General features: G+C 44.4%; 1 protein-coding gene across 1 annotated transcript in view; it reads left to right on the top strand.

Moving 5' to 3' along the window:
- ZFAND3 (zinc finger AN1-type containing 3) overlaps nt 1–24,186 on the top strand; it is a 285,201-nt gene that overhangs the window by 205,783 nt on the left and 55,232 nt on the right. Inside the window, exon 4 of the mRNA XM_077485390.1 lies at nt 3,297–3,362. Coding sequence (XP_077341516.1) covers nt 3,297–3,362 — 66 coding nt within the window. The remainder of the gene's footprint in view (nt 1–3,296; nt 3,363–24,186) is intronic.

The following is a 24,186-nucleotide window of genomic DNA, read 5'->3' as shown; positions in this document are numbered from 1 at the left end:
ATCAATTTTGTTGCATTGAAAAGGTGTTGGGCTAGTTGACGCTCTGGGCGGAGAAGTTCCTGAATAGGTTTACATAATAGAGCTGCATAAGGGTCTCTTTTCAGGTTGGTATGGAACATATTTCTTAACAGGGCATATACCCGTACCCACAATCTACAGGCTCTGGGACAGGTCCACCAAATGTGGGCCATGGACCCTGGTACCGGGCAGCCCCTAAAACAGTTAGGAGAATATGAAGTAATGAATCTTGCTACCCTCTCAGGCGTGTAGTACCACCTATAAAAGACCTTATATGCATTTTCTAATAATGAGAACATTCCTGGAACTTTTCATGAGATTTGTGGCCATGATCCGCCAATCTGCCGGGTCCAGTTGCGTCCCTAATTCTTTTTCCCATTGGAGATGATATTTGGTTGTAGGGAGTTTGTTGATAGAAATAATAGAGGAATATATCAAGGATATTGTCACCGGGGAATGAGGAGTAGCCCTACATACTTTTTCAAAGGGAGTCAGAGAATATGGGGTTGGCTGAGCCCGGAGGAGCTGTTGTATAAAATGTTTTAATTGTAGGTAACTGTAATGTTCCCGCGGGGGAATATTGTGAGAAGAACGTAGCATAGCAAATGTAACTACTGTCGTGGGAGTGAGCAAAGAATGGACATCTGTGAATCCACTATTTGCCCACCAAGAAAATTGACCGGGGTTGTCTCTGCTAGGGGGGAATAATGGGCAATGGGAGAGGCGTAGTAAAGGCAGGTGAGAGGATATGAGGCCAGCCGAATATTTTATCGTGTCCCAGATGCGAAGCAAGTGGGCCATACATGGCCCTGTTCCTTTTGGCCGCTGCGAGGGAGGGAGCCATGGCACAGAGGAGATGGGAATAGGGTGCGAATCCACCAGATCGATAGTGGCCCAAAGTGGCATTTGGTAGTTGTCATGAAAACGAGTGATTTGGGCGAGATTGGCCGCCATGTAGTACGCTTGAAGGTTGGGGACCGAGAGACCCCCCTTCAGACCGCCTCGGCACATTATCTGCTTATTAAATCGGGGGCGAGAAGCGGCCCAAATAAATTTCAAAAGTTTACGCTGTTGCATTCGCAATATATGGGGGGGAACTGGAACGGGCAGTACCCTAAAAAAATATAACAACTTTGGGAGATAAGTCATACGAATTGCAGTGATTCTACCGAACCAGGAGATCGGGTAATGAGACCAAGAGGTTAACAGGGTGTCTAGCTTACGAAAGAGGGGGGGGGGGGGGGAATTAGCCTGATACAAACCATCGTATCTGGGGGTGATACAAATTCCCAGGTAGGGTAGTGAGGGAGGCCATTGAAAGGGAAACTTTCTTTTATGGTAGATAATTCTGATGGGGAAAGGTTTACCGACATAGCTTTAGACTTTACGGGGTTAACACGTAAACCAGACAGGGACGCAAATGTCTCCAGGAGAGAAAACAAATTGGGGAGTGAAATTCTAGGAGATGTCATAGTTAGTAGAATATCATCCGCAAAGAGTGAAATCTTATGTGGAAAACCTGCCACTTCCACGCCTTTGATATCCGGATCGACTCCGCCAGTGGTTCCATGGCCAGAACAAATAAAAGGGGCGAAAGTGGGCAGCCCTGACGAGTGCCTCGTCGTATAGGGAACACATGGGATTCAAACCCATAATATTTAACTTTAGCTTGAGGGACATCGTACAGGGCTGCCAACCAACGCAGGAATGAGGCTCCGAAACCATAACGGCGGAGAATGGTCATAAGATATGGCCAAGACAACGTATCGAAAGCCTTGTTCACATCCAGCGACAAAAGCATGGTTTCGAGGGATCGACTATGGGCAATATGCTGTAATTGAATGATTCTACGAATGGCATCTCCAGCCTGCCTCATCGGAAGGAAACCTACTTGGTCCTTTTTAATAAGCCGAGGGAAAAACGAATTTAAACGGTTGGCCAAAATTTTCGTAAGGATTTTCATATCAATATTAATTAAAGATATAGGACGGAAGTTCACCCAGGAAGTATGGTCACGGTCAGGCTTCGGCAAAATTACTATATTGGCTGTCAGTAGGTCTGATGAGAGGCTCTACCCTTGCTTGACGGAGTTATACATGGCTGTCAAGGGGGTTGCAACTACATCCACCATTTTTCTATAATATAGTGCCGTGAAGCCATCCGGACCTGGCCGCTTCCCGACTTTGAGGTCCTTAATACTTTGTCTGACCTCAGTCTCTTGGATATCACGGTCCATAAGAGTCATCTGGGCCTCTGTTAAAGTGGGCAGGGCTATTCGCTGGAGAAATTCCGCAGTGCTAGGGTAAAGGGGAAAAAATGATGACGGGTAATTATATGGGGAAAACAATGAAATAGGTATATGAGATTGTTTTCTACTCATCTCATATACCTATTTCATTGTTTTCCCCATATAATTACCCTTCATCATTTTTTCCCCTAGCACTGCACTTACCCCCATCTATGTCCTCCTTTAGGGTGAGGCGGTTGGTGATTTGATTAGGTCAGGTGTAGACCCTGCTTTACATCTATGTTGTCTTCTTACGACAAGCGGTCTTTCTGGCAAACAGTGGGTAAGCGCCATCCCATTAGATCACACCTCTTTAGGCTTGTTACCTTACAAGGTTTTCTAATTGTGAGGTTAATATCTTTTGATTTGAAATTATCAGTGATGTATTACTAATTTAGTGAATGTCATTTTTTGTTTATATATTAATTACTATTATTGTTTGTTGTTAGTTGCATAATTCCCCTGACGAAGCAATCTGCGAAACATGTTGGGAATAAGTGCTGTCAGCCTGTCAACCAGTATCTTTGGGATTTCATCCGCTCAGTAACATTGTGTATAATGTTTTTAATAATTTCACACATCGTATGTGCTGTTGTCATGTTTTTTAATGTATATCAATAAATATTTTTCTATGAATTTTTAGTACATTGTTATCAGATCCTCTGTTATATCTAGCACCGCATAAAAATCCCCAGTTCTCCTTCTTCCCTTTCTCCCCTGCCCTTTATGTGTATTAAATAATTTTTTGGGGGGGATGAGGTGCCTATCATTGTAGGTGTCACTAGGCAGTTTGGACCATACTTCTATCATTTAAAATCTTTATTTTATTTTTATTATTTATTTTTAATGTAGCATTAAAAAAAATGCACAAAATTAAAAAAAAAAAAAAAATAGACCACTGTTCCTTTGTAGGCAAACTAAATGTGATTGTCATATGGTATATCGATCGGTCTGTTGTGACTCCATATTGACTGGTGTCTCTTGGTTTCAGGTGGGCCCTGCACAGACACAGTTCATGTCTCTTTAACTACGCCGACCAAAAGATCCTGCGACACAGGTAAGAGGCGAAGCCGGCTCCTTTTTTTTTTTTTATTGAATTTTAGACTTAAAGTGGTTGTAAAAACCCTTCCATATACCCATTGATGTGGCCGTCCTCGGGTGATACACAGAGAATGAAACAAATCCTCCTACACAAGTTGCACCTGTTTATCTGCAGTCTTCTCTTCTCTACAGCCATTCAAAATGCAGAATTTATAAAGCTTGTCTGAGAATTCAGAAAAAGCGGGGCAGAGAGCTGAAGTTACACTCTGCAGAGCTCTGGGAGCTGGATATACAAAAAAAAAAAATAGGATGGCAGCACTCCCATATTGTTTTCCAAATAGAGCAGTGCTGTGTCTCATTAACCACTTGCAGACCGGACCATTTTGCTGGATAAAGACAAGACCACTTTTTGCGATTCGGCACTGCGTCGCTTTAACTGACAATTGCGCGATCGTGCGACATGGCTCCCAAACAAAATTTACGTCCTTTTTTTCCCACAAATAGAGCTTTCTTTTGGTGGTATTTGATCACCTCTGTGGTTTTTATTTTTTGCGCTATAAACAAAAATAGAGCGTCAATTTTGAAAAAAACGCATTATGTTTTACTTTTTGTTATAATAAATATCCCCCAAAAATATATAAAAAAACATTTTTTTCCCTCAGTTTAGGCCGATACGTATTCTTCTACATATTTTTGGTAAAAAAAATCGCAATAAACGATTATTGATTGGTTTGCGCAAAAGTTATAGCGTTTACAAAATAGGGATAGTTTTATAGCATTTTTATTAATAATTTTTGTATTATTTTATTTTTTTACTAGTAATGGCGGCGATCAGTGATTTTTATTGTGACTGCGACATTGTGGGGGACCCATCGGACATTTTTGACACATTTTTGGGACCATTGTCATTTATACAGTAATCACTGCTATATAAATGCAGTGATTCCTGTGTAAATGACACTTGCAGTGAAGGGGTTAACCAGTGGGTGGCAGTGTAGGGGTTAAGTGTTCCTAGGGGTGTGTTACTAACTGTGGGGGGGTTGGGCTTTCATTTAGTGAACACTGATCTCTGCTCCAATCACATGGAGCAGAGATCAGCGTCACTAGTTGCTAGGCAGAATGGAGAAATGCTGTTTACTTGGCATTTCCTCCATTCGGCCGATCCGTGAGACGATCGCGGGGATGCCCGCGGCGATCGAGTCCGCGGGTCCCGCGACCGGACTCACGGGGGTCCCGACCAGCGCAGGAGGCATTGGCAGGGCGGCATTGAATATTGGACCTACCTGTACGCCAATATGCCTGCCCGTGCCATTCTGTCGACGTACATCGTCGTGCGCTGGTCAGGAAGTAGTTAAACAAAGTGCATACAAAATTTATATTAACCAGTTCCCGACCAGCGCACGCCGATGTACGTCGGCAGAATGGCACGGGCAGGCAAATGGGCGTACCTGTACGTCCCTTTAAATTTGCCGCCCTGCCATTGGGAGCGCGTCGGGGGGCCCCCGTGAGTCCGGTCGCGGGTCCTGCGGACTCGATCGCCGCGGGCATACCTGCGATCGTCTCACTGGGCGGCTGAATGGAGAAATGCCGTTGTAAACAGCATTTCTCCATTCTGCCTAGCAACTAGTGACGCTGATCTCTACTCCATGTGATTGGAGCAGAGATCAGTGTTCACTAAATGAAAGCCCAACACCCCTAGGAACACTTAACCCCCTACACTGCCACCCACTGGTTAACCCCTTCACTGCAAGTGTCATTTACACAGGAATCACTGCATTTATATAGCACCGATTGCTGTATAAATGACAATGGTCCCAAAAATGTGTCAAAAATGTCCGATGTGTCCGCCATAATGTCGCAGTCACAATAAAAATCGCTGATCGCCGCCATTACTAGTAAAAAAAAAATATTAATAAAAATGCCATAAAACTATCCCCTATTTTCTAAACGCTATAACTTTTGCGCAAACCAATCAATAATCGCTAATTGCGATTTTTTTTTACCAAAAATATGTAGAAGAATACGTATCGGCCTAAACTGAGGGAAAAAAATGTTTTTTTATATATTTTTGGGGGATATTTATTATAACAAAAAGTAAAAAATAATGTGTTTTTTTCAAAATTGTCGCTCTATTTTTGTTTATAGCGCAAAAAATAAAAACCGCAGAGGTGATCAAATACCACCAAAAGAAAGCTCTATTTGTGGGAAAAAAAGGACGTCAATTTTGTTTGGGAACCACGTCGCACGACCGCGCAATTGCCAGTTAAAGCGACGCAATGCCAAATTGCAAAAAGTGGTCTGGTCTATGACCAGCAAAATGGTCCGGTCTGTAAGTGGTTAAGCATTTCATGATCAAAAAAATATTTGAAATTAAAAAATTTCAAAAAATTTCAAAAAAAAAACAAACATCTGTGCAAATGCTTCCAAAGCAATCACCGCGGTGTGTGTTTGTCCTCAAAAGGACCAATATCCAGTGCACACCTCCACCCGCTAAAGTGCCTGCTCACCTCAAAGATGAATGTAAAAGCATAGACAGGTCACTCCTCGTGTTCACCATTTTCCAGCTTCGTTCCAGTCTGTCACTAAGCATCGGAAGAGCTGGGTCGTCGATCGGGTCTCCCGGTGGGACGGGAGGCCCGGTCAGAGCAGCGGGAGGAGGGGGTCGCCCCCTTCCGCTCCTCCGGGATAACAGCCGAATGGCTTTTAGCCGCATCGGTTGTTATCCCCGGAAAGCGGATTGCCTGCTCTAAACAACGATACCGGGATGATGCCTGCAGCTGCGGACATCATCCCGGTACAACCCCCAAAAGCCGAGGCCGCACATCTGCGTACGCTCGGCGGGAAGGGGTTAAAAAACCCCCAAAGCAAATCCACTTACAAGATAAAAACTTTAAAACAACGTGACTCAAATCATCACTTCATTCACCACAAATCTACACTCACGATGCTTCACAGATTCGGCTCCTCCCCTCTAAACGCGTGTCGGCCTCTCATTGGCCTTCATCAGTAGAAGCACTCCCATATTGGATGCAAAAATAGAAAAGTTTATTGAGGAGATAAAATCATGAGACAAAAAGCAATGACATGGGCAAGGGCAGGGGCAAAAGGTGACGCATTTCACGTGGCTGGCGTTCTTCGTCTAAACTCTGAGAGCTGATTGGAGGGATACTTTGTCACAGTAAGTGGGCTTAGCAACTATATGACCTTATAGTGTGACCAACCCCCCCCCCCCCCCCCGTATTTTTTAAATATGTTCAGGTGTTTTTAACTAGCCTTTGCATGATGTCCTTTTTGTATGTGTACGCTGTAATCTGTTTTGTACTGATTGGAGGGAACAGACAGGACACACCCCCCTCCACACAGCACACAGGAACAGAGCTGAGGCTGTCAATCATAGAATGTGTGCTGGAGCTCCTCCCCTGTCACCTTTTATCTCTTGGTGTCAGGAAAACTTGTCAGAAGTGATTCATGTTGATAGAGGAAGGAGGCAGCAGACAGAAGTGACACTTAGTGCTCTGGATTGAGAAAAGTACACACTATAGAGGGATTTGCTTTGTTCATATTTCATGTCTGAGGTTTACAACCAGTTTAAATTGTGTATACATGATTGACAAATTGCATTCTATCAGTATGTATGTGTGTGTGTGTGTGTATATATATATATATATATAATATGTGTGTGTGTACCATACGTCACGAAAACAAAACAAAAAATAAAGCAAAAAAAAACCTAAAATATACAAATCATGTATTTAGAAAAACACAATGGGCAGACTTGATGGACTACTTTTCTATGTTTCTATATTTAGTGATATTTCATTAAATCCTTTCTGTTTACATTACTTACTTTATTTTTATGGGTCTCTGTGCGCTTCTCTGTGCAATGCAGACAAACCATGGCTGGTTGGAGGGGCCTGTACAGAGCTTACTGAAACCATCACAACTGTGTTTACTATGCTTCAGTTTGTGAATGAACAGGAAGCCTCAGCACAGAGCACTTCCCATTCATTCACTGTCCAGTGCATATAATGAAGAAAATCCCTCAAGCTGCACATCGCTGCAGATCTACTATAGTAGATTAGACTAGAGTATGTGTCAGTCTTAGGTTGAGCTCCGGCCAAACCATCCCTACAATGCGGGTCTCTTGGTCCCCATGATTAGGCTCCAGAGGGCGGAGCAAAACATATTGGGGGCGTGGCCGGGTCAGAGCCCTGGCTGAGACTGTCACATATGGCTCTATAATTTTAGATTTGGCAGCAATGATGTGTGGCTTAACCGGTTCCTGACCGGCGCACGCCGATGTACGTCGGCAGAATGGCACAGCTGGGCAAATGGGCGTACCTTCACGTCCCTTTAAATTTGCCGCCGGCCGGGACCTCCGTGTCAAAAAAGGACATCAATTTTGTTTGGGAGCCACGTTGCACGACTGCGCAATTGTCAGTTAAAGCGACGCATTGCCGAAATGCAAAAAGTGCTTTGGTCAGGAAGGGGGTAAAATCTTCCGGGGCTGAAGCGGTTAAGGGATTTTCTTCATTACATACTGATGTTTGGAGCCGAGACGAGCTGTGTTCCCTCCCGCCACTCCCGACAGTTGACGATGGATTAGGATCCTCTGGAGCCGGAGCGGCACCCACATTTGTACATTGGTTCACTGTCAGGTGCAGAATTTAGGGTTAGGGTTAGGGTTTGGGTTTTGGGGTTAGGGTTTTCCCTTGAAGAACAAGGTTAGGACTCAGGGATTGGAATAGGGACCTGCTCCAAAGGTCAGAAGGTGTGTCCCAAGAGGTCAAGAGGCATGGCTGACCCACCCCCAGCAAAGTGTTCCATCTGCCCCAACTAAGTCGAGGAATGAACCAGTCGAGTTAGGGCTTAGGGTTAGGGGTTAGGGTTTTCCCTTGAAGAGCAAGGTTAGGACTCAGGAATTGAAATAGGCACCTGCTCCAAAGGTCATAAGGCATGTCCCCAGAGGTCAAGAGGCATGGCTGACCCACCCCAAGCAAAGTGTTCCGCCTACCCCAACTAAGTCGCGGAATGAACAAGTCAGGTTAGGGATTAGGGTTTTCCATAGAAGAACAAGGTTAGGACCCAGGGATTGGAATAGGCACCTGCTCCAAAGGTCAGAAGGTGTGTCCCCAGAGGTGAAGGGTCAAGTTCCCCAAGCCACAGCGTACTGCCAAGTTTTCTCCAGTGGTAATTATGAAGATCACTGATGCGACTTTATCCAGGTTAAATAAGGTAACCACAATTCCGGTGGAAGGGACCCCTGCTTTCAAGGACCCCGCTGACAGGAGGGCTGAGGCAGTTGCCCGATGTTTTTACTGTGGTGGGGTCAGCATTGCGGCCAGTGTTAGCCATGGCCCTGGTGTCCCAGATGCTTACTGAATGATCTAAATTGTTGCACCATGAGTTGGAGAAGCAACAGGCTTCCCCAGTCGACATGGAGCTGGTGGACCAGTTGGTCCAGGGCCTTAAGTATGTCTGTGATGCGGCCTTAGATACAGCCTCCTTTCTCTGTAGAGCCTCAGTATCAGCTGTGGGGCTACGTCGCCTGATTTGGCTAAAATGCTGGTCTGCGGACCAGGCATCTAAGAAAGTACTGGCGGATTTGCCCTTCCTAATGTCATCCACCGAGGCTGTTTGGAGCCTCGGTGGATGACATTATTAAGAATGTTACTGGGGGTAAGAATACATTGCTCCCACAGTCCAGGAAAGGCAAGGAGCCACGCCGTAGGGAAGGGCCCTCCTTTTCCGCTCAGAAGTGGATTTTTCGTCCGCCCGAGTCGGCAGGTAAGCGCTCCCAGTCCGACAAGGTGCCCGCTGAGGGACAAAAGTGCCCCTGGTTTCGCAAGCCAAACAAGCCTGCGAACAAATCTGTTGCCGCGTGAAGGTTAGACCCCGCCCGATTCTCAGGTGGGGGGTCGCCTTTGGGAGTTTGCAGCTCATTGGACCTCCCTACTTTCCGACCAGTAGGTCTGCAAACTGGTTTCATCAGGATACAAGATAGAGATTCTTGCTTGTCCACCACACAGATTTTTTCCCTCCCAACCTTCATCTTCTTCCGGCTCGTCGGGAAGCCCTGTTTGGGGCAGTATAGGACCTGCTGCTGCGCGGGGTGATAGTGCCTGTGCCGACGCCGGCAAGGTTGCAGGAATTCTACTCCAATCTCTTTGTAGTCTCAAAGAAGGAAGGGGTCCGTCCGGTCCTGGATCTCAAGGCCCTCAACAGCTTTGTGAAAGTACAAAGGTTCAGGGAGGGAGGATGTGGTAATCACCATGCAAACTGTGCTGGACGCGGGAAGAATCCCGCCTGCCGATCAATGTGCTGGAGCTTCGGGCAGTCAGGCGGTGCCTCTCCCCATGGTCACAGGGGCTGCAGGGGTGTCCGGTCAGGATCCAGTCAAACAACGCCACAGCGGTACGAATGGTGGCGGATGTTCCTTGGCAGCTGCCGATGCGAGAGGACCTTCTGTCGCAAGGTCCAATACTTCATCCTGCTTTACCGTCGCTGGCTTTAACGACATGGCTTTCGGTAATCTCCACTATGCTGAGAGCACGGAAGTCATCTTCTTGGAAGATTTATCGTTGTAAGTGGAAGGCCTACATCTCCATGTGTGAGGTGATGGGGTGGCATCCGTGCACATACTCCGTTTCCAGGATCCTGCTGTTTTTGCAGCGAGGAGTGGATCAGAAACTTGTCTTAAGCACCATTAAGGGTCAGATATCAGCTTTGGCTGTCTTTTTTTTTTCTGCGACCCTTGGCGACTCATTCATTGGTGAGTATGTTTGTTCCGGGGGCTCGACATGTGGCCCCTCCGGTTCGACCTCCGCGGGATTTGAATCTGGTGCTCTCGGTGCTTCAGAAAACGCCATTTGAAAACATTGGGGAGATCCCCTTATTGACACTCTCTCATAAACGAGTCTTTCTAGTGGCTATTACATCTGCAAGGCGGGTTTCTGAGTTGGCGGCCTTGTCATGCAAGTCTCCCTACTTGATCACAGGATAAGGCGGTGCTGCACCCGCAGCCTTTGTTTCTTCCAATGGTTGTTTCGGCCTCTTATCTAAATGAGGACGTTGTGCTTCCGTCCTTATGTCCTCGACCGTCACACCCCAAAGAGGTGGTTTTGCATTCCTTGGACGTGGTCTGGGCTCTGCGGGTGTATCTGTCTGCTACGGCTCCTTTTCGGAGGTCAGACTCGCTGTTTGTATCGGTGGCTGGTCCAAAATTGGGCCTGGCGATCTCGTCGGCCACCATTTCTTGTTGGATCAGACAGATTGTGGTTCAGGCTTATGCCTTAAGGGGTCGGACGCCCCCCTTTCCTGTCACAACGCATTCGACCAGGGCAATTGGTGCCTTCTGGGCTTTCTGACATCAAGCGTCCGTTTCCCAGGTGTGTAATTTTGGACCTGGTCCTCCGTTCACACTTTCACTAAATTTTACAAGGTTGATGTGAGCGCATCTTCAGATGCTTTGCTTCCAAGGTTTTGCAGGCAGCTGTTTAAGGTTGCAACTCTTCCGTTAAGGAGCTCTGGTTGTTATGGGTGTAGGTATTTTCTTGCTGTTCCCACCCCTCGTTTTTTTGACACTGCTTGGGGATGTCCCTAAGGTCAAGATGAAGATGCTGTGTCCATCAATGAACGATAGAGAAAATAGTATTTTTGTGCTCACCGTAAAATCCTTTTCTCTGAAGTTCATTGACGGACACAGCACCCACCCCTCCTATTTATTTTTGTACTGCTTTTTGACGAACTGAGCTGCTGGATGCAGTGTGAGGGGTTATAGCCAGTACGACCGCCCCCTGGGCGCTACTGTGCAAGTGTTGCTGTTTTTAACGCGTTCTGCCTAGTCCTCTCCTGAAGGGGTGATATAACCCTAAGGTCAAGATGAAGATGCTGTGTCCGTCACTGAACTTCAGAGAAAAGGATTTTATGGTGAGTACAAAAATCCTATTTTTACGGCAAGTCAAAGTGACACCAGAATGTATCCAAAAAAATCTCTAATCTTGTTCCCAGTGCACTACATTATGGCCTCATCATACACAGTGGCTCCCCAGCTGTGGCTGAGCAAAACAAAGCAGCATGCAGGGAAAATGTAATTTTTTTTGGCTTTATAAATGCAATTATTGCTTCAGCAGATTCTAGACATGGTACAGATCTAGTGAAAAATTGTATATAGTATAAATTAAATAAGAAATGTGTTAAAATAGTTATAAATTCATACAATCCATAAAGTGCATTAAATATAATGACGTCATATATGACGAAACGGATGTAGGGTGGTCTTGACGTGCTTGACGCTATCACGTGACATTTGGGCGTTCGCTTTGCCGGCCGGCATTTTAACGCTGATTTGACTTTTATGTTTGTAAGTATGTTTTCTACGATTGAATAAAAGATTCTTATTTACGGATTTACGCTATGGGAGTTTCTTTTTTACATCTATGAATGGCTCAACCGAGTGGAAAGCTGAGTTGGTGTCCCTGGGTGATGACCCTTTGAGATCCCTGATAATATATGCCCATTTGATTTAGGATTTGGTAAGCGCGCATTCTTACTATTTATCAGCACGGTGTTGGTGAAGGAAGTTTGTTACTGCACCTGTATTGGATTTCCCTTGGAGATATATTTTTTCTCATTGGACTCACGTTTATGACTACACTTCTATGAGAAACATTTTCTTTGAGCACTTTGTGTATATCTATGGTGTTTGTGACTGCTTTGTATATTTAATGCACTTGATAGCTTCAAGCACGTTGAGACCACCCTACGTCCGTTTCGTCATATATGACGTCATTATATTTAATGCACTTTATGGATTGTATGAATTTATAACTATTTTAACACATTTCTTATTTAATTTATACTATATACAATTTTTCACTAGATTGTAATTATTCATACATAGTATTTTGTTTACACATTATGGTTATTATTATTTTTTTAACTTTTTATTTTACTGTATATTTTTTTATATAACCTTTAGGGGTTAATTTAATATTTTTTTTTACTAGAATTTGTTATATGGGAGACCGCGGTTATAATTTTCTGATTTATATGGTTTATGGGTGTGTATCACATCATATTAATCGCTGCTTTTAGGTATTTGGATTAGTTATTTTCATTTTTAGCGCAGTATTTTCTCTTTTTTTTTTTTATGGTACAGATCTGCCACTTTAAATGTAGACTAAGGGGACGCCACAGGCACAATATTGGAAGGAATTGTTCATTTTTCAATCAAAAAATCACCGTTCATTTAAAAATTTCGTTTTTCACAAACTTTTATTTTTATTTTATTGCTACATGTCCCCCAGGGCAGGACCCGGACCCCTATAACCATTGAATGCCCAATTACTTGAATATAAGCCTTCAAAATGGGCACTTTAGATTTTTTTTGACGTTTGGGTCCCATTGACTTTAATGGGGTTCGTTTTTGGGGTCAGAACTTTTGCGGTGTTCGGAAGTTCTGGTGCGAACCAAACAAGGGTCCGTTCGGCCCATCCCTAGTCAATAGCACCTTTTAGATTAATACTGTATTGTCAAAGTATTGGGGCGCCTGCCTTTACATGAAATTTAATGGCATCCCAGTCTTAGTCCGTAGGGTTCAATATTGAGGTGGCCCGCCCTCTGCAGCTATAACAGCTTCACATCTTCTGGGAAGGCCGTCCACAAGGTTTAGGAGGGTGTCTATGGGAATGTTTGACTGTTCTTCCAGAAGAGCATTTGTGAGGTCAGGCACGGATGTTGGTTGAGAAGGCCTGGCTCACAGTCTCCGCTCTAATTCATCCTAAAGGTGTTCTATCGGGTTCAGGTGCAGAGCAGTCAAGTTCCTCCACCCCAAACTCGCTCATTCATGTCTTTTTGGGCTTTGCATTGTGCACTGGTACACACAACTTCATTTCTGAACGTATTTGTTTTGGTGTCTTTGTATGTATGGATTGCATGGGTTGTTACCGACAATTTTATTTCAATAGCACCTTTAGAAATATATTTACCTAGAAAAATGGTGACGTGTTCAATACTTATTTTACCTGCTGTATTTATATAGTAAACAAAGCCCAGCTAGCTTCCTTGCAGAGCTGTGGTCGTAGATCCTGCAGTGTCTCACCACGCACCACGCTTGGTAGCCGTATATTACACGCTGTATTCCTTTCTTGATGTAAAGTCGAGTTTCACTGTCAGATGTTGATGCAACGGGGCCGGAAACGTTTCCAAAACACACCATTACCCCTGATGTGATTTGAGGGTCTCCGAGGCAGAAACACCAACATGCCAGACTGCCACGCAAATTTGCGACTTTTCCCGGAGAAACCGGCTAATCTTGTTCTTTGACAGCACCGGCAGATCTGTAATTCAAAAAGACAAATGATGTGTGTTCACAGGAAATATTACCGCTGTGTAATGCCTGAGCCGCCGGTATTCCAAAGTCTGCCACTCCGTGTATTGCCATTGGTGGAAAAGTTGTTGAGATCAGGAACCGAAAATATATATATGGGAAAGGAAACAAACGTTCCATGCCTTCAAACCTGTGTTTGAGTGAAGGTTAACTTGGGATCTTCTACATAAGATGGGAAGCCCTTTGTATTGTAGGGTGACAACGTTTTGGCCCTATTTCTGAGTTTTATTTTAATGAAATCCCCAGAAGTCGAATAAAGTTGTTTGGAGGTACATAGAGGTGCAAAGTCTCCCACTGACCACCAATCTAAGGAGCATTCTTCCCACTGATCACCAATGTAAGGAACATTCTTCTCACTGATCACCAATGTAAGGAGCATTCTTCCCACTGATCACCAATGTAAGGAACATTCTTCTCACTGATCACCAATGTAAGGAACATTCTTCTCACTGATCACCAATGTAAGGAACATTCTTCTCACTGATCACCAATGTAAGGATCATTCTTCCCACTGATCACCAATGTAAGGAACATTCTTCTCACTGATCACCAATGTAAGGAGCATTCTTCCCACTGATCACCAATGTAAGGATCATTCTTCCCACTGATCACCAATGTAAGGAACATTCTTCTCACTGATCACCAATGTAAGGAACATTCTTCCCACTGATCACCAATGTAAGGAACATTCTTCTCACTGATCACCAATGTAAGGAACATTCTTCCCACTGATCACCAATGTAAGGATCATTCTTCCCACTGATCACCAATGTAAGGAACATTCTTCTCACTGATCACCAATGTAAGGAACATTCTTCCCACTGATCACCAATGTAAGGATCATTCTTCCCACTGATCACCAATGTAAGGAACATTCTTCTCACTGATCACCAATGTAAGGAACATTCTTCCCACTGATCACCAATGTAAGGAACATTCTTCTCACTGATCACCAATGTAAGGAACATTCTTCTCACTGATCACCAATGTAAGGAACATTCTTCTCACTGATCACCAATGTAAGGAGCATTCTTCCCACTGATCACCAATGTAAGGAGCATTCTTCCCACTGATCACCAATGTAAGGAACATTCTTCTCACTGATCACCAATGTAAGGAACATTCTTCTCACTGATCACCAATGTAAGGAACATTCTTCTCACTGATCACCAATGTAAGGAACATTCTTCCCACTGATCACCAATGTAAGGAACATTCTTCCCACTGATCACCAATGTAAGGAACATTCTTCCCACTGATCACCAATGTAAGGAACATTCTTCCCACTGATCACCAATGTAAGGAACATTCTTCTCACTGATCACCAATGTAAGGAACATTCTTCTCACTGATCACCAATGTAAGGAACATTCTTCCCACTGATCACCAATGTAAGGAACATTCTTCTCACTGATCACCAATGTAAGGAACATTCTTCCCACTGATCACCAATGTAAGGAACATTCTTCTCACTGATCACCAATGTAAGGAACATTCTTCTCACTGATCACCAATGTAAGGAACATTCTTCTCACTGATCACCAATGTAAGGAACATTCTTCTCACTGATCACCAATGTGAGGGACATTCTTCCCACTGATCACCAATGTAAGGAACATTCTTCTCACCGATCACCAATGTAAGGAACATTCTTCTCACTGATCAGCAATATAGGGGACATTCTCACCACCAATGTAAAGAGCCTTCTTCCCACTGATCACCAATGTAAGGAACATTCTTCTCACTGATCACCAATGTAAGGAACATTCTTCTCACTGATCACCAATGTAAGGAAAATTTTTGCCCTGACTATTTCATTTTAGTCGGGGTTCCCTGAGACCTGAAGAATAATTCCAGGGTGGTTCTGGGGTGGAAAGGTTGCTCTTTAAGGTTATGATTATTAGATTTACTATTTTAAATGACGGTTGTGTTTGAAGGATATCAGTCTATACGTTTGATGCGTCAGGCTGTCCTGTACATTGCAGTTGGAGGTCACGTAGCTCTCTGTCTCTCAGGGGCGGCTGCACCGACCTTTCTGAAATTGTCCCCTATTAAACCTCCAGCCACATCGAAGTGTGACGTGACCCCTCTGCGGCCCCCATATGTGCGCTAAGCGCCATCGTAATGGAAGGAGGCGATGGTAAATAAAAGTTATTACCTAATAGGCTTCCAGTGGAGTGTATCGGACAGGCGCTGAGCCATGGCGCCCTTATTACCTCTCATCAGCAATTATAAACAGGATGAAGTGGCGGGGACGGTGCTGATAGCGGTGGAGGTGACGGCGAGCTCTGATAGGATGATATATGGTGATGAGATTGTACGGGCTCATCTCTATCGGACAGATGACTTGTATTATCCTTTCCTCTCTCCGCCATTCGTTTCCTTCCAGGAACGCGGCGTCATCATTTACAAATACATCCTCATTACATGCTGGAAATTGGAGGCCTGTTGGCGGCCATATTTCCTTCTCAGTGTACAGCCAATGGAATGCCACCATGTTATCCATTACTTCAAAAATGATTTCTTCCATATTGGAATTCATTAAAGCTCACCTTCACCTTGATAACATCGGCCTGCGGAATATTTATGTTTAAAGCTCCCCTCCACCCACAACAAATAGTTCACTTCTGTTAACAACTTGCTGACCCGGCCTTTTATGGCACTTTTTGTTTACAAGTTTAAATCAGTATGTTTTTGCTAGATTACTTATAACCCCCAAACATTATTTTTTTAGCAGAGGCCCTGGAGAATAAAAAGGTGATTGTTGCAATATTTTATGTCACACAGTATTTGCGCAGCTGTTTTAAAATTCAATTCAATTTTTTTTAAATATGCTTTATTAAAAAAAAAAATATATATATATATATATATATATATATATATATATATATATATATATACAGATTTTTTATTTTTTTTGTAAAATATGACAGATGAATAAATAGATACCGAACATGTCACGCTTGAAAATTGCACACGGTCATGACATGGTGACAAACTACAATACTTAAAGCGGGAGTCCGCCGGGAGCCCGCGTTTTTTTTTTTTTTTTTTTTTTTTTTTTTAAAGCCAGGAGCTACAAATACTGCAGCTGCTGACTTTTAAAATAGTGACACTTACCTGTCCAGCGCGCCCGCGATGTCGGCACCCGAAGCCGATCTCTCGATCGTCTCTCGGGTGCTGCCGCCGCCATCTTGGGTATGGGAATCAGGAAGTGGAGCCTTTCGGCTTCATTTCCCAGTTCCCTACTGTGCATGCGCGAGTCGCGCTGCGCAATAAGGATGGACCCGCTGCCTCTGGGATCTGTGTGTTTCCCAGCAGGCAGCGGGGGACTTTCGGAAAGGGGCGTAATCTACGCCCCTTTCCGCAGAGAGCTATCCCGGAAGTGGGTGCAGATACCTGTACTGTACAGGTACCTGCACCCCCCTCCCCCCTGAAAGGTGCCTATTGTGGCGCCGGAGGGGGGGAGGGTTCCGATGAGCGGAAGGTCCACTTTAGGGTGGACCTCCGCTTTAACAATCTTCAAAGGCGACACTTTAAAAATATTGAAGTGTATGAGTTACAGACGAAGTCTAGCACTAGAATTATTGCTCTCGCTCTAACGTTTGCGGCGATACCTCACATGTGTAGCGCGAACACCGTTTTCATATGCGTGTGTGACAGACATATGGGTTTGCTTTTGCGCACGAGCTCGGAGGAATGGCGTGCTTTACATTTTATTTTTTGTTTTCTTATTTTTTTTTTTTTTTTAACATTTAAAAAAAAAAAAATTTTAATCACTTTTATCCTTATTTCAAGGAATGTAAAAATCCCTTGTAATAGAAATAAGGGATGACAGGTCTTCTTTTTGGAAAGATTTGGGGTCCGTAAGACCCCAAATCTCTCCTTTTACCTTTTTAACCCCTTCCCGCCCAAGGTTCGTCTTAGGACGTCCTTGACTTTGTGGTGGTATATCTGAATGATGGGTGCAGCTACAGGCATCATTCAGATATCGGCTTTTTCAGCCGGCGATTCCCTGCACCATAAGAACGATCATAGCGGCTGTTCCGCTGCTTGATCATTCTTATGGGAGGCGAGAGGGGACACCCCCCCGCCACCCTCCGGTGTGTCGGAGACAGGATCCACCATAGAGATTTCCAGTGGACCAGATGGTCGCCGGAGTCTCTGTGATCGTTCGTAGGCCAGGCACGATGTTATGATGTCACTTTAGGCCTTTGCATTCAAACGATTGATGCCGCCTCAGCTGGGAAGCCGAGATTGTTTATTTTATTTTTTTATTTCAGGCTTCCCAGCCTAGTGGTGAGATGTGGGGGTCTTATTGACCCCCCCAGATCTCACTGTAAAGAGGACCGATCATGCCATATTTCTATTACAAGGGATGTTAAAGCGGTTCTGCACCTAAAATAAAAAAATTAAAAGCCAGCAGCTACTAATATTGCAGCTGCTGACTTTTAATAAATTTACACTTACCTGTCCCAGGGTCCAGCGATGTCAGCGGCAGATGACGAGCGATCGCTCGTCTCGCTGCTGCCCCCGCCGCCATCCTCTGTCAGGGAATCGGGAAGTGAAGCATTACAGCTTCACTGCCTGGTTCCCTACTGCGCATGCGCGAGTCGCGCTGCGCGTCTCTTATGGTCCCCCGCTGTGTCTCTGGGAACTGTGTGTTTCCCAGAACACAACGGGGGGGCGGGGCGTGTGCGGGGGTCTGCGGCGGTCTGGCCGGAAGTGGGTGCAGATACCTGGATTATCCAGGTAACTGCACCCCCCTCCCCCCTGAAAGGTGCCGATTGTGGCACCGGAGGGGGGGAGGGATCAGATTAGCGGAACTTCCCCTTTAGGGTGAAGAACCGCTTTAATATTCCTTGTAATAGGAATAAAAGTGATCAAAAAAAATTTTTTTTGAGCATATAGAAATAAGTTACAACATATGTTAGACATTACATAGGTTGTAATAGTTCATCCTATGCTCTATAATAGTTCATCCTATGAACCTTTGTTTATTTGTATTTTTTGTTTCCATATATGTATAATTTCTCTTGACATTATCATCTCAGTCTGCACATCTCCTGAAGAAGCATCACAGCGAAACATGTCGGGCTAATGTGCAACTCAACCTGCGTGTTATGACCACCACCTATATGAATTACCGTCTATTTTCTTTTTTGAGTATTGTTTATACGATTTTTAACTTTTGAACTTATTAAAAATGTTATTGTTATACTATGGTTACAATCTTTTCTCATCATTAATTTTTATTGCACCGTTAAAATCCCTCCCTTCTTTAGATTTGACTTACTGTAGGGAATTCTCATCATTGTAGGAGGGGCAGAGACACAAACTAGGGCAGGAAATCTCACCATTGTGGAAAAGACAAACTACTGCAAGGAAATCTCACCATTTCACCATTGTGGGAGGGGCAGAGACACAAACTACTGCAAGGCAATCTCAACTTTGCTGGAGGGGCTGAGTCAGAAACTACTGCAGGATATCTCATCATTGTAGGAGGGACAGAGACACAAACTACTGCAGGATATCTCATCATTGAAGGAGGGACAGAGACACAAACTACTGCAGGATATCTCATCATTGTAGGAGGGGTAGAGATACAAACTACTGTAGGATATCTCACCATTGTAGGAGGGGTAGAGATACAAACTACTGCAAGGCAATCTCAACATTGTAAGAGGGGCTGAGTAAGAAACTACTGCAGGATATCTCATCATTGTAGGAGGGACAGAGACACAAACTACTGCAGGATATCTCATCATTGTAGGAGGGACAGAGACACAAACTACTGCAGGATATCTCATCATTGTAGGAGGGGTAGAGATACAAACTACTGCAAGGCATTCTCAACATTGTAAGCCCTTGTACACACGGTCGGAGAATCCGTCGGAATGTGTCCTATCGGACCATGTCATCGGATAATCCGACTGTGTGTGGTATGCATCGGATTGATTCCGTCGGAATCTCCGTCGGACCCAATTTTCCAACATGTTGGAAATATTTCCCGACCAACTGGGCCGGTCGGACATACTCCGATCATGTGTAGAGAATTTTAATGGGACCAAGTGCCACGCATGCTCAGATCAAATTCCTACATCAAAGCTATTGGCTACTAGCCTGAATGTAGTCCCATCGTAACGAAATTACGTCATCACGTTCTGAAAGATCGGATTCTTCGCCAACTTTGTCCGACCGTGTGTATGCAACAGTTTCGGACACAATCCGATGGACAAAATCCGACGGATTTGGTTGTGGAAATCTCCGACCGTGTGTACAGGGGCTAAGAGGGGCTGAGTAAGAAACTACTGCAGGATATCTCATCATTGTATGAGGGACAGAGACACAAACTACTGCAGGAAATCTCACCATTGTAGGAGGGGTAGAGATGCAAACTACTGCAAGGCAATATCAACATTGTAAGAGGGGCTGAGTAAGAAACTACTGCAGGATATCTCATCATTGTAGGAGGGACAGAGACACAAACTACTGCAGGATATCTCATCATTGTAGGAGGGACAGAGACACAAACTACTGCAGGATATCTCACCATTGTAGGAGGGACAGAGACACAAACTACTGCAGGATATCTCACCATTGTAGGAGGGACAGAGACACAAACTACTGCAGGATATCTCACCATTGTAGGAGGGGCAGAGACACAAACTACTGCAGAGAAATCTCATCATTGGAGGCACACAAAGTTGGAAGGTTATTTCACATTGAGGGAGGTGTAAAGCTACCACATGGGATGTTTTAGAGATTTGTAGGAAAAGATTGAATTGTAAGGGTCAGTTTAATTACATTCAATTACAAAATATATTATGTATACAATGCATTGAAAAAGTATTCATACCCTTTGAAATGTTGTAATTTTACAGCCAAACGTAAATATATTTTATTGGGATTATATGTGATAGACCAACACAAAGTGGCTCATAATTGTGACGTGGAAGAAGGAAAATTATAAATGTTTTTCAACATTTTTTACAAATAAATTTGTGTAAAGTGTGGGGGGGGGGGGCATTTGTATTCAGCCCCCTTTACTCCGATACCCCTAACTAAAATCTAGTGGAACCAATTGCCTTCAGAAGTCACCTAATTAGTAAATAGTCAACCTGTGTGTAATTTAATCTCAGTATAAATACAGCTGTTCTGCAAAGCACTCAGAGGTTTGTTAGAGCAGTGGTCATCAACCCTGTCCTCAGGGGCCCACTAACAGGCCAGGTTTTATGTATTGCCTTGGGAAGATGCAGACTAGAATACTGCAATCACTGAGCCGCAAATTATATCACCTGTGATGTATTTCAGTTATCTTGCAAACCTGGCCTGTTAGTGGACCCCGAGGACAGGGTTGATGTCCACTGTGTTAGAGAACCTTAGTGAACAAACAGCATCATGAAGGCCAGTGAACACACCAGACAGGTCAGGGATAAAGTTGTGGAGAAGTTTAAAGCAGGGTTAGGTTATAAAACAATCTCAGTCTTTGAACATCTCACGGAGCTCTGTTCAATCCATCATCCAAAAATGGAAAGAGTATGGCACAACTGCAAACCTACCAAGACATGGCCGTCCACCTAAACTGACCAGCCGGGCAAGGAGAACATTCATCAGAGAAGCAGCCAAGAGGTCCATGGTAACTCTGGAGGAGCTGCAGAGATCCACAGCTCAGGGGGGAGAATCTGTCCACAGGACAACTATTAGTTGTGCTCTCCACAAATCTGCCCTTTATGGAAGAGTAACAAGAAGAAAGACATTGGTGGAAGAAAGTCATAAGAAGTCCTGTTTGCAGTTTGTGAGAAGCCATGTGGGGGCACAGCAAACGTGGAAGAAGGTGATCTGGTCAGATGAGACCAAAAATGAACTTTTTGGCCTAAAAGCAAAACGCTATGTGTGGGGGAAACGAACACTGCACATCACACTGAACACACCATCCCCACCGTAAAACACGGTGGTGGCAGCATCATGTGGTGGGGATGCTTTTCTTCAGCAGGGACAGGGAAGCTGGTCAGAGTTGATTAGAAGATGGATGAAGCCATATACAGGGCAATCTTATGCCGCGTACACACAACCAGACTTTCCGGCAGACTAGGTCCGTCGGACAATCCGATCGTGCGTGGGCTAATCTGAACGTTTTTCATTAGAACGTGTTTCAAATCTGTCCGACGGACTCAATTGCTATCGGGAAAACCATTCGTCTGTATGCTGGTCCAACGGACCAAATACGACGCAAGGGAAGCTATTGGCTACTGGCTATTGAACTTCCTTTTTTAGTCCCGTCGTACGTCATCATGTTCAAAATGAACGGACTTAGTCCCTTCGTGTGTGGCCAAGTCTGTTCGTTCGGAAGTCCGTCGGAACTCAACTGAAAAGTCCGTCAGGAAGACCGTCGGACCTGGTCTGCCAGAAAATCCTGTCATGTGTACGTGGCATTAGAAGAAAACCTGTTATGCCACGTACAGACGATCAGACTTTTTAACGGACTAGGTCCAGCGGCCCGAAGTCCGTCTGACAATTTGATCGTGTTTGGGCTCCATCTGACTTTTCTTTCCCAAAATTCAGACGGATCTAGAAATAAAACAAGTTTCAAATCTTTCTGACGGACTCGAGTCCGGACGAAAAATCCAGTCGTCTGTGAGCTAGTCCGACGGACTAAAACCGACGCTAGGGCAGCTATTGGCTACTGGCTATGAACTTCCTTATTCTACGTCATCACGTTTCGAATACGTCGGACTTTTGGAGTGATCCTGTGCGCCCAAGTCCGTTCGTTTGAAAGTCCGGAGGACCTCAGCTACAAAGTCCGTCGGATTGTCCGCCGGACCAAGTCTGTTGAAAAATCCAATCGTGTGTACGCGGCATTAGAGTCTGTAAAAGACTTGAGACCGGGGCGGAGGTTCACCCTCCAGCAGGACAACGACCCGAAACATCCAGCCAGAGCTACAATGGAATGGTTTAGATCAAAGCATATTCATGTGTTAGAATGGTCCAGTCACAGTCCAGACCTAAATCCCATTGAGAAGCTTTGACAAGACTTGAAAATTGCTGATCACAGACGCTCTCCATCCAATCTGACAGAGCTTGAGATATTTTGTAAAGAAGAATGGGCAGAAATGTCCCTCTCTAGATGGGCAAAGCTGGTAGAGACACCCCCAAAAAAGACTTGCAGCTGGAATTGCAGCGAAAGGCGGTTCTACAAAGTATTGACTCCGGGGGGCGCCATACAAATATACCCTCCACACTTTTCACATTTTTATTTGTAAAACATTTTGAAAACCATTTATCATTTTCCTTCCACTTCACAATTATGTTGCCACTTTGTGTTGGTCTATCACATAAAATCCCAATAAAACACATTTACGTTTTTGGTTGTAAGGTGACAAATTGTGGAAAATTTCAAGGGGGTATGAATACTTTTTAAGGCTCTGTAGGTGTGGCTGCATTCATATTTGTATTGCTCTCAGTCTTTGCCCACGTACACACGGTCGGAGATTTTGCCAACCAAATCCGTCGGATTTTGCCCGTCGGATTTAGTCCTACGGATTGTGTCCGAAACTGTTGCATACACACGGTCGGGCCAAGTTGGCGGAAAATCCGATCTTTCAGAACGTGATGACGTAATTTCGTTACGATGGGACTACATTCAGGCTAGTAGCCAATAGCTTTTATGTAGGAGTTTGATCTGAGCATGCGTGGCACTTGGTCCGATGAAAATGCTCTACAGATGATCGGATTAGGTCCGTCCAGCCCAGTTGGTCGGGAAATATTTCCAACATGTTGGAAAATTGTGTCCGACGGAGATTCGGACAGAATCAGTCCGATGCATACCACACACAGTCGGATTATCCGATGACACGGTCCGATAAGACTCATTCCGACAGATTCTCCGACCGTGTGTACAAGGGCTTATATGTTTCAATCACTGAAGAACGGAGGTTTTGAGGCGGCTTAAAAGAGGAGTAGATTTACGGGGAGGACCTCAGTATGATGATGATGCTCTTCTGTAGGCCATCAAGGAAGCTTGCACAGCAGAAATTTGCTAGGATTCATTAGTGAACAGTGGTGTCACCCTTATAGCTTTGCATTGCGGAGGAGAGCCGTGTGATTTATAACACTGGCCCAACAGAATTATGAATATTTTATTAAGTATTTCTGTGATTTTAGTTTTTTCTGTTAGGAGCCGTACTTGTCAAGATGGAAGTGACTAGATAGTCTTGTCTGTATATATATGGAACTGCATACCGTTTATAATCTCCTGTAAGCCCTTTTCGGTGTAGGGCGTACATACTGCCTAGTCGTCACATGCTGTGTGGTTATCTTCCTTCTTAGCAGTAAATGAGATGGAGATTACCAGCTGGGAGATGCCGGAATCCCACCGTTCCGACCTCTTAAGAAACTCGTCTAATCCGCAGAGTGGAAATCGCTAATTACTGATAAGTCTTTCTCCCTC

Source organism: Lithobates pipiens, unplaced genomic scaffold, assembly GCF_037356315.1.
Source record: "Lithobates pipiens isolate NorthernLeopardFrog02 unplaced genomic scaffold, aLitPip1_a1.2 Scaffold_18, whole genome shotgun sequence".
NCBI classification, from domain to species: domain Eukaryota; kingdom Metazoa; phylum Chordata; class Amphibia; order Anura; family Ranidae; genus Lithobates; species Lithobates pipiens.
This window is presented reverse-complemented; position numbering and strand designations above follow the sequence as displayed.